The sequence below is a fragment of the Mirounga angustirostris genome, unplaced genomic scaffold, assembly GCF_029215605.1.
Source record: "Mirounga angustirostris isolate CCGP_5_RB_7025 unplaced genomic scaffold, mMirAng1.0.hap1 SCAF_1, whole genome shotgun sequence".
Taxonomy (NCBI): Eukaryota; Metazoa; Chordata; class Mammalia; order Carnivora; family Phocidae; genus Mirounga; species Mirounga angustirostris.
This window is the reverse complement of record NW_026991709.1, coordinates 175162524-175177524: the sequence shown is the minus strand read 5'-3', so window position 1 is coordinate 175177524 and position 15001 is coordinate 175162524. Positions and strand designations below refer to the sequence as shown.

At 37.6% G+C, this 15001-nt stretch overlaps 1 protein-coding gene across 2 annotated transcripts in view; it reads right to left on the bottom strand.

The window, feature by feature from the left end:
* Positions 1–15001, bottom strand: part of CNTN3 (contactin 3) — a 339295-nt gene that overhangs the window by 88283 nt on the left and 236011 nt on the right. For both annotated transcript variants that reach the window (XM_045863787.2, XM_064593591.1), the window contains exons 6-11: positions 13490–13693; positions 11741–11843; positions 10845–11029; positions 6898–7034; positions 5620–5749; positions 2796–2946 (exon numbers count right to left, since the gene is read on the bottom strand). In XM_045863787.2, coding sequence (XP_045719743.2) covers positions 2796–2946; positions 5620–5749; positions 6898–7034; positions 10845–11029; positions 11741–11843; positions 13490–13693 — 910 coding nt within the window. The remainder of the gene's footprint in view (positions 1–2795; positions 2947–5619; positions 5750–6897; positions 7035–10844; positions 11030–11740; positions 11844–13489; positions 13694–15001) is intronic.

Below are 15001 nucleotides of genomic sequence, written 5' to 3'. Positions count from 1 at the left end.
ATACCAACTCACAAAAATACCTTGGTGCCTAAGTAATATACAAGCAGTTCAACTTGGTTGTCTGCAATAAGACTTTGTAATTTTGAAAAAGTAAATCCACACTTCTTGGCCTACGGTTTTATTGTTTGTTTTCCCTCATCTCCAAAAAGAGTAATTTGGACTCCGTGACTGCAAAGGCTAAAAAGACCACCTCTAAAATTCTGGGCTCCCTATACAAAATGTGGCATTGAAAATGCTTTGTGGCTATGTCTAGAGTCAAACAGAGAGGGATTAAAATCATGGCTATGTGACTTTAGGCAAATTATATAATCTAAGTTTTGTTTTTCTCATTAGTAAAATGGATATGATAATATGATCTATAACACATCAGAGTTCCAGAGATGTTTTAAAGAGATAATGAGTGTAGAGTTCTGTCATCAGTTTCCTCTTGCTTCTATAATAGATTACCGTTAAGTTTAGTAGTTTGGCCTACAATAACACAAATTTATTATTATATAGTTCTGGAAGTCAGAAGTCCAGTACGGGTATCACTGGACCAAAATCAAGGTATTGTCTGGGCTATGTTCCTTGGGAAGGTTCAGAATTAGTAAATGCTCCTTGAGGTTGTTGACAGAATTCAGTTCATTGTGGCTATGGGACTAAGGTCCCTCTTTCTTTACTGGCTGTCAACTGAGAGCTGTTTCCATCTTAGAGAGTCGTCCAAAATCCTTTGCTCATGGCTCCCTTCCACCATCTTCAAAGCCAGAAATACCAACTGAAGTTCCGCTGAAGTCTGAAATCTCTCCGGTCTCATCCTTGATTAGCATACATCTCTGACAAACACTTCTGCCTTCCTCTTATAACTGTTCAGGTGATTACCATCAACCTACCCACATAATCCAGGATAATCTCCCTATTTTGAAGTCATCTGCTTAGTAACTTTAATTCCATCTTCAACTTGAATTACTTTTTGTCATGTATGTAACATAATCATAGGTTTACGGATTCAGGACATGGACATCTTTGGGGTCAATAATCTATTTATCATAAGCTCTGAGCATAATATCTGGCATATAGTTAAATCCTCAATAAATAATAATGGCTAATACTTACCTTTACTCACCACCAGGCAATGACCTAAGTGCTGTATATATTTATGTAGTTCATCTAGCTAACAATCCCCATAAAATACTAACATCATCCTCCACAGGGCCCCTGGGTGGTGCAGTCGGTGAAGCGGCCAGCTCTTGATTTCTGGTCTGGTGGTAATCTCAGGGTCCTGGGATGGAGCCCTGCGTTGGGCTCCATGCTTAGCAGGGAGTCTGCCTGAGGATTCTCTCTCCCTCTCCTGCTGTTCCTCCCCCCCACTTGTGCTTGCTCTCTCTCTCTCTCAAATAAATAAATAAATAAATAAATAAATAAATAAATTTTTTAAAATAAGAAAATGAGACATGGAAATAAAGACTTTCATTGAGCAAGTAAAAGGCAGAACAAATTGAACCCAGGCAGTCTGGCTCTACGAGTGGTACCTTTAAGCCTCATTCTTCCTCCTCATTTTAAATGTTATTATAACAATCAAGAAACCAAGAAAGCCTTTGCTTAAACTAATATGAGGAATGCTAAATTATTTCAGTATAAGGCAATAGCAATATTAGTATTTTTTTTTTAAAGATTTTATTTATTTATTTGAGACAGAGAGAATGAGAGAGAGCGAGTACATGAGAGGGGGAGGGTCAGAGGGAGAAGCAGGCTCCTCGCTGAGCAGGGAACCCGATGTGGGACTCGATCCTGGGACTCGATCCCGGGACTCCAGGATCATGACCTGAGCCGAAGGCAGTCGCTTAACCAACTGAGCCACCCAGGCGCCCAGCAATATTAGTATTTATTTGGCATGTGTTCTCATTATATCTTCTCTTCTTTGTCCTAGGATATGGGCTCACCTGGGTCCGGGACTGACATTTCTTCATCATTCTACTTTGAGTCTTAATAGGTGACTGGGGAGGAAAATCCTTGCTAAAATAAGGTAGTCTGGGGACGCCTGGGTGGCTCAGTCGGTTAAGCGTCTGCCTCCGGCTCAGGTCATGATCCCAGGGTCCTGGGATTGAGTCCCGCATCGGGCTCCCTGCTCCGTGGGGAGCCTGCTTCTCCCTCTGCCTCTGTCTCTCTCTCTGTCTCTCATGAATAAATAAATTAAAAAAAAAAAATCTTTAGGGACGCCTGGGTGGCTCAGTCGGTTAAGCGGCTGCCTTCGGCCCAGGTCATGATCCCAGGGTCCTGGGATCGAGTCCCACATCGGGCTCCTTGCTCAGCGGGGAACCTGCTTCTCCCTCTCTCTCCCTCTGCTTGTGCTCTCTCTGTCAAATAAATAAAATCTTAAAAAAAAAAAAAAAGAAGAATCTTAAAAAAAAAAAAGGTAGTCTGTATGGGAAGAATCTAACTGATATATCTAACTCTTTTTAGATTTCAAAAATTGGGGTGCAATCTGCCTTTAGCTCAGGTCATGATCTCAGGATCCTGGGATCGAGCCCTACACTGGGCTCCCTGCTCAGTGAGGAGTCTGCTTCTCCCTCTCCCTCTACCCCTCTCTCCACTCATGCTCCCTCTCTGTCTCTCTCAAATAAATAAATAAAATCTTAAAAAAAATAGATTTCAAAAGTTGCTTACTATCTTCATGAGAGTATTACAGAACCAAAAATACTACTGTCTTCCTTTTTCAACACCTCATATTCTATTCATTTCATATTGAAAACCTACTTTGACATCACCATAGAAAGTAAGAAGAAAGCAAATCACCATTATTTTGGACAACAAAATACCTTTCATTCTCCTGTATGATCATATCTCCTTTCTTCCATGAACAGAGTGGTTTGGGGGAAGCTCTAGGTTTACAATCCAAGCTGACCATGCTGCCCACTTGCACCTGAATCAACTTTTTCATTGGAGTCTTCGAAAAATCTGGAGCAGAAGCTGAAAGGCAAGAAAGAAGAGAGAACGAGAATGTATTATTTATTAAATAAATAATTACTTATTAAATAAATTAGAATTTAATGTTTTAAAATTCCTGTAGGTTCCAAGGTTGACTTTATAACCACTTGTAAAGTTTCCCAGCACACAGATATCAGTACTTGATTTAACTGACCACTCACAGGATTTCAGAGCTCAAAAACTAATTCCTATTACTGTGTTTTCTAGGAAGTTCTAAATCTTGGGGCGATTATTTTATATAGGAATTTTTAAAGCTTACTGTGAAGTTTTAAAATAGCTCAATCGTGAGCTTATTAAAATGAAACACATTTATCATAGAATGTTCTTGAAAGTTAGTTCCATGCAGACAACAATAGAGTCAGTCTCTCCTGTGATCTCTGAGACTCAGCACGCGGCACAGTGTCTGGCACTCAGTAGGTGCTCAGTAAATGTGTTTAGAAATGCAAGAGAATGAATTATTATTCTCTTGCATAAAAATTATCAATATCTGTTTTCACATGGTTAGATTTAATTTCTTAGTTGGAGAAATATATAATATGAATTATTATATTAATGTTACAGTTATCACATTAAACACAATAATATGTAGAGAACCTTCTATCTGTTAATAATGCACACAATGCTGATCCTGAAACACCTGAACATTCAAGATACATAATAATGTATCATTTGAATGAAAAGATACTTTAATCAGAAAATCACTCTTCCTTTTATTGCAAATGTGGAAAATGTTAACCAAACAGTGCATTTCTCCTAATGTCTAATGCTCCATTTTATGGAAAATACCAGTGAACACAATTTATTTATTTTTTTGGTAAGTGGAGATCATATAGAGAATTATATTATGTGGTTATATATAAGATTGTGGATAGAGAAGAATGTTACCCAGAGGTTGCTGGCCTTAAAACTTAAGATCTTAAAAGAGTGCCTTTGACTAAAAAAACCCATTATATTTGAATGAATCATAATATATTTTTTAAACTTTTTAAAAATGATTTTATTTATTTACTTGAGAGGGAGAGAGAGCACAAGCAGGGGGAGTGGCAGAGGGAGAAGCAGGCTCCCCACTGAGGAAGGAGCCCGATGCAGGCCTCCATCCCAGGACCCTGGGATCATGACCTGAGCTGAAGGCAGATGCTTAACTGACTGAGCCACCCAGGCACCCCTGAATTATATAGATTTTTAACATATATTTTTCCCATACGAAAGCCTCATACAACATGTTGGGTAGGAAATCACCCACTTTACCATGAATGAACTATTGCTCATAAGGCTAATTTAATACAAGAATACAGCAATGCTTCAACTTAAGACTACGTACAAATTCCACTCTCTTTTTGTTATTATACCCCACTTCTCTGTCATGGATAAGAGTAGCCAGTTCAGTTGATGACCCGCCCTTCCCAGACTTTAGGCCTCCTAGTGCAGATGATATTTTTCTAACCTCCAGGCATCAGGGATGAGAGACCTCCCATTAAACCAGGGTTTCTCAGTGTGGCACCTGACATTTGGGGCTGCATAATTATTTGCTGTGAGAGGCTGTCTTGTGCACTAGGATATTTACATTGTAGGATTATTTGTGGGTAGCCTTTCTGGCCTCTACCCACATGATGCCAGTAACACACACTGGCTCCTTTCTTCTCCTATCTGTCCCCAGTATTGTGACAACCAAACATGTCTCCCAACATTTCCAAATATTTCTTGGGGGCAAAATCATCCCTGACTGAGGACCGCTGAGTTAAATCCATCAGGGCCTTCCAACCTTTGGGTCATATGGATTGGACCAGTCATGGGTAGGTGACCCAAATCAGCTACACAGGGCCAATGACATGCAAGACTGATTTCTATTAGAGCAATTCAGAAAGCTGTGCTTCTTCCATTAGATTGACTATGGTCATAGAAACCGAATGTGCTGTGGAACACCATGTAGGTCCTGATGATGGTGATGATGCTTGAGCCCTGGATCATGTTCTGCTCAGATCTAAATCTGTACTTTAATTACATGGACCAATAAATTTCATTTCTTCTTTCTCTCTTATGTATGTCATACTATGCTATGCTCTGACAATTTTGGTTTATTTTCAGGCATTTGCCACTTACAAAGTGTTTTTCTGGATAATCGCTCTAAACACGATAGAACATTTTCTATCTTTTCATATACTTAAAGTGAAAGAAGAAGAAAACAATTCATAACTTCAAATTGTTGAGCCTTGTTCATTACAACTTCAGTATGCTCAATGTCGGATGCTTCGAGCAGGGTCACTAAAAACAAAAGCAACTCCTTGCAGATCTATAAAGTATTGTTTTGAATTCTGTTTACTTTTCTGGCCCAGCAACAGAAAACACCAAATTCACTTAGTCTCTTAAAAGGCATTGCTTAGTTTGTAGTATCAGAGTTGGATAAGGATGTTTTAAGTCAATACCGTTTAATTACTGTTGTGCTCTACTTCAACCTCTGAGGTTTATTCTGGCCACAATTGCTGCTTTTCCTTAGAAATTATTAAAAAACATTCCCTGATTAAAAAACCTGAATGATATTATTACAATACTGTAGATAATATAGGAATATAATAGGGGAAGTACATATTTCTGGTTCTAGCAAAAATTTTGGAGGATTTAAGAAAAAAAAATATGACAAGAGAAGCTTAGTCTTACCTACAACCTTAAGTTCGGCACTGGAATAGACGAGACCATGTTTGTTTTCTGCGATGCACTGGAACATGCCAGAATCAGTCACGTTTAGGTTCGATATTGTAAGGGCACCATTTTCTATCTGTATTCTCTCCTAGGTGATAACAAAAATCTCTTGCATATAAATGTATATATCATTTTAAAAGAAAAATGAAAACCACTATTATTTCAATCATACACAAACCTCCTTCATTTTCTTCAGAGTATTAGGCAATCTGACCTGAAATGGTAACATTTCCTTATTTGAAAATCTGAGACGATTTAACATAACAGCCACACATTAGAAATACTAATAAACACCCTTCAGTCCAAATGTCTAACAGTAAAATAAATAACAAAGCAAGAGGTTTAAAAATACTGTAGGCATTTCATTTTTCCTTATGGTTAAATTTGCAGACTTTAAAAAACGTATCATGTTTCCATCCCATCAACTGGAAAGGTTTTCACCATTTTTGTAATCATGCAAATTAAAGACATTATAAATCCTGTGCATTAGAAAAGGTTCTGGAAAATACATTTATTAAGGGTTTTTAGGTAGTATGACAGGTTATATACAGAAATTTGAAGGAACCTAATTGATTTAGTACATAATTTTTTAAAAGAGCAAAAATTACATGGCTTAAGAAAGAAAGTGATTGAGAAAATAAGTACTCATGGAAGAAGGTAACCATGCAACAATGCATTTAATCTCCAGAGGCCATACTAAGTTGTCAAACAGGGAAAAAGAAATTATATTCCACATTTGATTAAAGTCAGGTCTTCTCTAATTTCTTTTTTTTTTTTTTTAAAGATTTTATTTATTTATTTGACAGAGAGAGACACAGTGAGAGAAGGAACACAAGCAGGGGGAGTGGGAGAGGGAGAAGCAGGCTTCCCGCAGAGCAGGGAACCCGATGCAGGGCTCGATCCCAGGACCCTGGGATCATGACCTGAGCTGAAGGCAGGCGCTTAACGACTGAGCCACCCAGGCGCCCCGGTCTTCTCTAATTTCAAAAGCAAAAAAAAAAAAAAAAAAATATCAGTTTTAGACTAAATTCACAAAATCATCTCATGAAATTCATTTGTTAAAAATATTTCCTTTTTGGCAGACTGGGTACTTGATTTTTTTTCCTCCTTTTACCACTTTTTAGGTGCAAATGAATGTGTGCAAACTCAATAGTTGACTTTGGCACTAGGTACAAGGAGGGCATTTATTCAACACAAAATGAAGGGAGGGAGGATTAATCAGGCTCATTACCTTACCTCAAGCACAAGGGCTTCTCCATTTTTCAACCATCGGTAGGAGGGTTTGGGCTTACCACTTGCCCGGCATTCCCAAAAAAGACTGTCCTCCACTGCTATTTCTACATCTTTTATGAGCTGAACCCAGTGAGGCTTTGCTGCAAGGAAAAAAAAAATCAAACCACCCAGCAAATAAAAAATAAATACTTTCTACATATGGATATAAACCCTGTGAGCAATGGATTAATATGAGCATAGTGGCTAAAATTATATTTAATACCCTATTTACTAAGTGGATATGGGAAACATTTCTAGATTTGAGGATGGATGTTGCAATCTGTCACTTCCTAAGCCAAACTCATTATGCCTTCTCTGTTTTCAAAATTCTGGGCACTGTATTATGTATTTTTTTTTTTTTTTTTTAAAGAAGGAGAGAGCGGGGATGGGTGGAACAGAGGGAAAGGGAGAAAGAGAGAGAATCTGAGAATCTTAAGCAGGCTCCATACCCAGCACAGAGCCTGATGCTGGGCTTGATCTCATGACTCTGAGATCATGACCTGAGCCGAAATCAAGAGTCAGAGGCTTAACTGACCGAGCCGCCCAGGCGCCCCAGCAGTGTATTATATAATATATATAATATTATATATATATATAATATATATAATGTGTATTAGTAGCTGGTAATGCAGGTATACAAAATAGACTCCTTTCCATGTGCATTTGTGAATCATAAGGTCACAATTGATGACAACTTACTACATGAATGACAGCAGATGCTAGTCTTAATTATGCACTAAAAATTAACATCCGTAGAAGGGAAACTTCTATAGCTGAGGAAAAAAACATTTCCCTCAAGTTAGAAATAACTTTTAATTAAATACAAACCAATGAGCATCTTGTGAACCTCTGTGTGAATTAAAATGAAGGCAGAGAAAGATGGATAAATTGGTTCAATTTGAATCATATGATTTTTTATGAAAAAGAAGTAGCTCATGCACCCTTAAATTATGTATGCAAATCAGTGGCATCAAGTGGATTTATCATTTTCTCTTACATTTTAGAAGATATTTGGAAAATTCTTTTTACACATGAAAGCAACATACCACTTAAAACTAACGCCACTCTATATACACAGTATATTCAGCCAAGTCTCAGCTTGCATTTTAGATCCAAAACTGGGAGGTGAGATGTCTTACTGGTTTCACATTGCATTATGCATGTGATGTCTACTGTGGGATTTACATTTGCATCCTCCATATGGAGAAACGGTTTATCTATTTCTATTTAATTGCAACCATGGGAAGATTCGTCTTCCATTCCTATCTCATAAAATTGCTTTTTTTTATAAAGGAAATTGAAATGAAAATATAGCTGTTTAGCTTTTAGAGAAAATGTACTGGTCTAAATTTTACCTTAGTATAATTATTATTATTTTTTATATAAATGATGTGCCCAGTCTGAAGTGTAGTTCAGTCCAAAAATCACTTCACTCTACTTATATTAAAGCACATTTTCTTCTTTCATGAAATATCAGCCTTCATGGAGTAAGACTGCAAAGAGACTCACACATGAGTTCTTGACTAAGACTCAAGTTTCTAGCAAAAATTCCACTGGCTTCTTAATACTACTGTTCTTCTTCTCCAAATGGGAGGAAAATTTGTTGGACTGAAGCCAATCCTGAGATTACAACTGCCATGTTAATTGTGATTTCCCCCTTATTCTATCACATGAGATCCAAATATTTTATCAGACTATTTCTTACATGAAATATTAGAACGGATAACCAGAGAACTGCATGGCACTGATGGAATATACTAGTCTTTTTTTTTTTTTAAAGATTTATTTATTTGACAGAGAGAGAGAGAGAGAGCACAAGTAGGCAGAGAGAGAGAGAGAAGCAGACTCTCCACTGATCAGGGAGCCTGATGCAGGGCTCGATCCCAGGACCCTGGGATCATGACCTGAGCCGAAGGCAGCCACTTAACTGACTGAGCCACCCAGGCGCCCCTGGAATATACTAGTCTTAAGCCAGAAATGTAGAGTAGAGTAACTTTCATGAAACACCCTATCTCATTAATTTCTGACTTATTTCTTGGGTATGTATCGTATTACCTACCTAATGGAATAAAGCAATAGTCTACCTTCTTTAGTCAGTACAGTGGATGATGTTGGTTGTCTGTTGTGCATCATTTCCTCCTTTCTTTATTTGTAAAATAACCCCCATTTCTCTTTGAACTATCCTTTCTTCCATCACCTCACACTATCCATAAAATTTAGGGAAACCTGACGATATTCCCTGTTCCAAACAGAGGCTCTTAAGTTGTTTAAGCCAATTCTCCTTGCTAGTGATTGGTTTAGGAATAAACTTGTGGGCAATGAGATTTGAGAAGGGAATTGCAAGATGTTTTGGAGACAGGGAGAATGAACAAGGACTGATGTTCTCGTCACTGTGGGCAGCCATTCTGTGACTCTACCAGAGACTATCATGCAGAGAAAGGGAAAGACAGATAAGGGCAGAACCAAAATCACAGAGAAACTGAGCAGGGGCCTGATTACAAGGTCCTTGAACACCAACTTAGCTTTGAATTTCTTGTCCTATGAGGCATACAGTTGTTTATTATTTAGGCAGGGTTGCTGTTCCACAGAGCTAAAACATTCCTGCTGAAACATTCAGACAGTTGGAATATCTCTTGTTTTCTTGTAATGGTCACTTCTTACCCTGGGTCAAGTAATGGTTTCTCCGAAAGGCTCCTTTGGAGCTTTTTCCTATGAGAAAAAGGCACTTGCTTTGGGTGTTTTTAGAGCTTAGCAGTCACATGGCTTAAGTGCCCCCCAACCCACCTCTTTATTATTCCACCAGCATGTAGACCTTGACACCTGGAGAACCTCACCTTGGTGCTATGTATTCATGCAATCATGTAACGAGAGAGTTAAAAAACACAGAGTGACTCATGATATTAAACCCAACCTCCATTTTGTTCCTGACAGATCCTAAAATCTTATAATAGCTGAACAGGTATCAATCTAATCGTAACTAATACAAATTTTTTGAGGCAGGTCATAAAAAGCCCTATAATTTTAATATTTGTCTTTGCAAATGTTTTCCTCCCTAAAACACTTATGTATGCAAACTGTTTCCATTTCCACTTTCTAAAATAAATAGAATGCAATGCAATTTGCCTTTCACAAAAGTGGTCAATTCCCACTAGTTTTACAGTGTTTCTAACAATTAAACTACAAGTTTAACTGAGCATATATCTTTAAATATATTACAGTACATTTTGTAAAATCATGTACTTATACTTTCTAAATCATGCTTTCTTCAAAAAAACCTCGTTTTTTTAATAAAGGTGATTTGAAAACAAATTTTGAAAAAAAAAGATAATTTAATTTTTCTATGCCAATAGACTTATAAAGGTAGCATTATTATCCTTTCCTTACCTAAACTGAACAGTACCTCAAATAAATGTGATTACAAATTAAAGGAAGCAAACACAGCAGAGTTACATTACTGGAAGGGAGAGAATTAACACTGAAGAACTCAAGAGCCTAAGTTGATGTGGTTTGTCTAATGCAGTAATTACAAGTTCTCTCCCTCAACAGTTTCTTTCTGCTTAGTAAAGATCATAAAGAAAGATACAAAGTCACATTTCCTAGGGGACAGGACAGACACAAAGGAGATCGCTCCTTGATATGATCAAGTGTATAGAACATTACTTGTAGAAAAAAAGTGGAATATTCATTTTTATATGAATCATTTTAAAATGCAAATAGAATATGTCATGTCTCCAACTCCACTGCAAAATGTTACTGCTTTTTAATTCCTCCTAAATATTCATCCTCATTTAACAAAATGCAGAAGAGAACAAGTTGCACATTGGCATTCTGCCGTCATTTCCCACCGCCCAACAACATTTTATTGAGAGAGCAAAAGCTAAAAATCCAATTTGCCCAAAGTAGATGCTCACCATAGTAAGTGAGACGCCCTCTGGCGACATTGCTTCCTCGGGAATTCTCAGCAATGCATTCATAGGAACCCGTATCTTCCTGTTGGAAGTTGGGGATTTCAAGCACACCATTGAACTTCCTCAGTTTAATTTTACTGGAAAAGGGCAGTCCATCACTTCTCCTCCAATTAATCTGAGGTACAGGACTAAGAAGAAAATTGTCAAGTTATTCCTATTTTAAACAGATGCCTGGATGCATTTTAGGCTTGACAAAATAGACCTTTTGTTAGGATAGAGCAAAAAGGCATCAAATGCAGAACATTTCCAGTTGTGAATTACATAAAACTGATACAAGGATTTACCTAACTTGATATTTTAATAAAATAAGTTGTGCATTTTGAGTTAATTCATGATTTATTTTATTTATTTTTTTTTAAAGATTTTATTTATTTGACAGAGAGAAACACAGCGAGAGAGGGAACACAAGCAGAGGGAGGGGGAGAGGGAGAAGCAGGCTTCCCGCCGAGCAGAGAGCCCGATGCGGGGCTCGATCCCAGGACCCTGGGATCATGACCTGAGCCGAAGGCAGATGCTTAACGACTGAGGCACCCAGGCGCCCCTAATTCATGATTTAGAAAAAAAAAAAGTTGAACACATAATACAACAAACGAACAAGCAAAAGAAAAATAACACCAGTCTAGTTCATAAAATTAGGCAGATACAGTCCTTTTCTGCAAACTGCCTTTAAAGTTTCAACCCAAATTATATATGTGTATTTTGCTTATATTTTATTTTTCCTTTGCTTCTAAATGAAAGAAAATTTTAGAAAAGAAGGAAAAGAAGAGTCTGTCAAAAACTATCTTGATCTTTTACAGCAAACTATTTCAGCACATTGGAGTAAATGTTATAAAACTTACTTTCCAAGAGCAAAACATTCCAATTTCACAGTTGCACCTTTAGCTGCTGGAAGAGTTTCTGGAAACTGCACTTCTATTTTTGGTTCATATTCACCCATCACACCTGTAAATCCACAATACAAGGTTAATAGTTTCAACATTTCCTTTGGAATTGTCCCATTTTTCTTACATAAAACTTTCTTTTGCTCCATTTTGAACTAGTTGCTCTAATGATTTAAATTACTCACTAGCCATCCGTTAGGTGCTTTTCAAAGCAGAGATAACTGGGCCAAACATGCAACATTACTAAACATCAGGGACCTTGGATTCCATGATTCATAAATTACCGCTTACAGAGCAGTTCCAAGAAAACCATTATGCCCTTTACATTGCGTAAAATGGGAGGCCTTTTCATTCTGCATTTAATCTGGACATTTCTAGTCAAACTGAAATATACAATGTATTATGACTTCCTGAAATATTCTAAAGAGCAAAAATTATGGGAGGGAATTTACTTAATGGTACCCTGGTAGCAGAGAAACCAATCTTAAACTTATTAAATGGCACGCTGGAGACAAGAAACAGTAACTTAATAAATGAGAAAGGTCAAATTCAATTATAACTGACTGGAAAGAAATGCTTAGATAATATGTGGTCATGGCATTGTGCTGTATCAGATATGGTTTTGTGTAAGGGGGGCAGTTATGCAGGCTTACAAATCTGCTTCCTCTGAAGCTCATGCGCATTGCATTGAAATAGCAATGAAGGGGTTGAAGAAACATTCTTTTTTCTTTTTAGCTTTACTGAGGTATGATTAGCAAATAAAGATTACATATATTTAGACTGTACAACCTGTTTTTTCTTTTTTACTGTGTACAATGTGATGATTTAATATATGTATACATTGTTAAATGATTATGTCAATCAAGTTAACACGTCTAGCACCTCACATAGATACCATTTTAATTTCTAAATATTCTCTGGTAAGAACACGTCAGGTCTACTCTCTTAGCAAATCTCAAGTATCAATACAGTATTATTAATTATAATCACTATGCTGTTGGGGATGGGGGAAATGGGGAGTGGTTGGTCAAAGAGTATAAACTTCCAGTTATAAAATGAGTAAGCTTTGGGAATCTAGTGTACATTTATTTATTTATTTCCCCCCCCATTTTTAAAAATTTAAATTCAATTAATTAACATAATGTATTATTGGCTTCTGAGGCAGAGGTCAGTGAATCATCAGTCTTACATAATACCCAGTGCTCGTTACATCACGTGGTCTCCTTAATGTCTATCACCCAGTTACCCCATTCCCCCCACCTCCCTCCCTCTAGTGCACATTTAAAAAAAATTTTAAGAGATGCTTTATATCGTACAACAAGATGACCACAGCTTTAAGAACCTCAAGGTGGCTGAAATCAGGAAAGGTGACTTCATGACAATGCAACCTGAGCCACAGGCTCAGAAGAACCTCATGCTTGGTTCAATGGTCTCCTATCAACATCTTGAAATTCTTAATAATTTCTGAAAAATGGATCTGCCATTTCTATTTTGCACTCGTCTTGAAAACTATAAAGCTGGTCTTGGGAAGGATTAGGTACAAGGACCTATGGTTAATGAATTAATCTTCATCACTGTACTCATAAATATTTTTGTTCCCCCCAAAAATGAAATAATTCTTCGTGATATACTTTTCACTTTTCCCATTTGTTTTTGCTAGTATTCACAACATTTACATTTAGAGTTGCACCTTGAAAGATTTCCTACCATCAGAACGTAGCACCAGAGGAGTTGGGGAGCCCAGCACCCTAGCGTTCGTCACCGTACTGGTCACCACACATGTGTAATTACCCACATCGGACGGCTCGACCTTGGCTATATAGAGGTGGCCTGTCTCTTGAGAGACAAATCTCCGACTGTCTTCTTCAACAAATGATGGATATTCATTGAAGATCCAAGCATATGACAGTTCTAATAAAATTTGGGGGGAAAAGAAATTCCATCATTAAGGAAAATTTTCCATATTATACTAAAAAATACACAAAACCGCCTTTACCACAAAGTACTGCTCAGTGCTTTTATTGCAGGTCATGAAGAGAAAGAGTTCAGTGAACTGATTCTGCGGTCAGTCTGCATAATGGTGGAGGACACTGCTGATTAGCATTCTGGTGCGAGCAATAGTTATTACCATCATCATTATCACTACTCCAGACACCTCCTGACAAGTCTCTCTGGCTTCAGTCTTTCTCCCTTTTAATTTGTATCTCCACACCACACATTCTGTGATCTTTCAAATTTACCAATCTCATCATGTCAGTTTCTGATATGACAGTTTTCTGCAATTCCTTGGTACTCTTGGGAATAATGCAAAATTTCTTAACCTGAATAGGAGACTCTGCAGGGTTAAGGCCCTGCTTAAAGCCTTAGCACCTGGGTGTCTTTGCACCTGCTGCTCTAGAAGCCTGCAGTGTCCTTCTTCTCTGTCCACTCTTCTGCCTCCTCCCCACTTTCAACACTAAACCCCATTTTGCCACAATAACTTCCAGATGGTTTTCAAGGCGTGGTTCCAAACTTAAGGAACTGCCTCCTCAGAGAAGTCTTCCTTCATCCTTGTCCTCAGGGTAGATTCTCCTATCTAGAGCAACTCGAAGCTCACATCAGTTAAAGCACTTACTGCTTGTATGTAATGGTCTGTTTAGTTATCTGTCCTCCCACCACTTGGTAAACACTGATATCAACTTTTATCCTGACTGCCCTCCCCCACCCAATTGCAAAATGAAATATCCAAAGACACTTAATAGTCCTCAATAAACATTTATTGAGTTAATTAAGGATACAATTATGCTACCATCTCCTATGTAAAGTCCAATGTGAGGTTTCTTGACTTTCAGGGTGAAGGTAAACGAACTTTCTCCAAAGGAACTAATTTTCTTCTACTCTGTGGTAATGAGGGTAAATAATACGATGCTGCATTGTTCTAGATGTCCGCATTTTTCAGAGGCAAGTTGTTATCTAAGCACAGTTACCATGGTTGGCTTATTTGATTCCTTCTTTCCATGGCCCTATTGTCTTTTACAATTTCATCAGCCTTACTATATCGGTTCATTACTGTAATGCTTTTTGAAAAGAATTTTCAGAAAATGTATGTAATGAAAATAAATCCAGTGAGTAATAAATTCAGAATATATTGAAGGCATAATTCCAGGGATGAAGGGTCTTTGCTTTTGGTAAAGGGGGACGGTAAGTCAGTACACAAAGAACACTGAGACAATGTAAAAG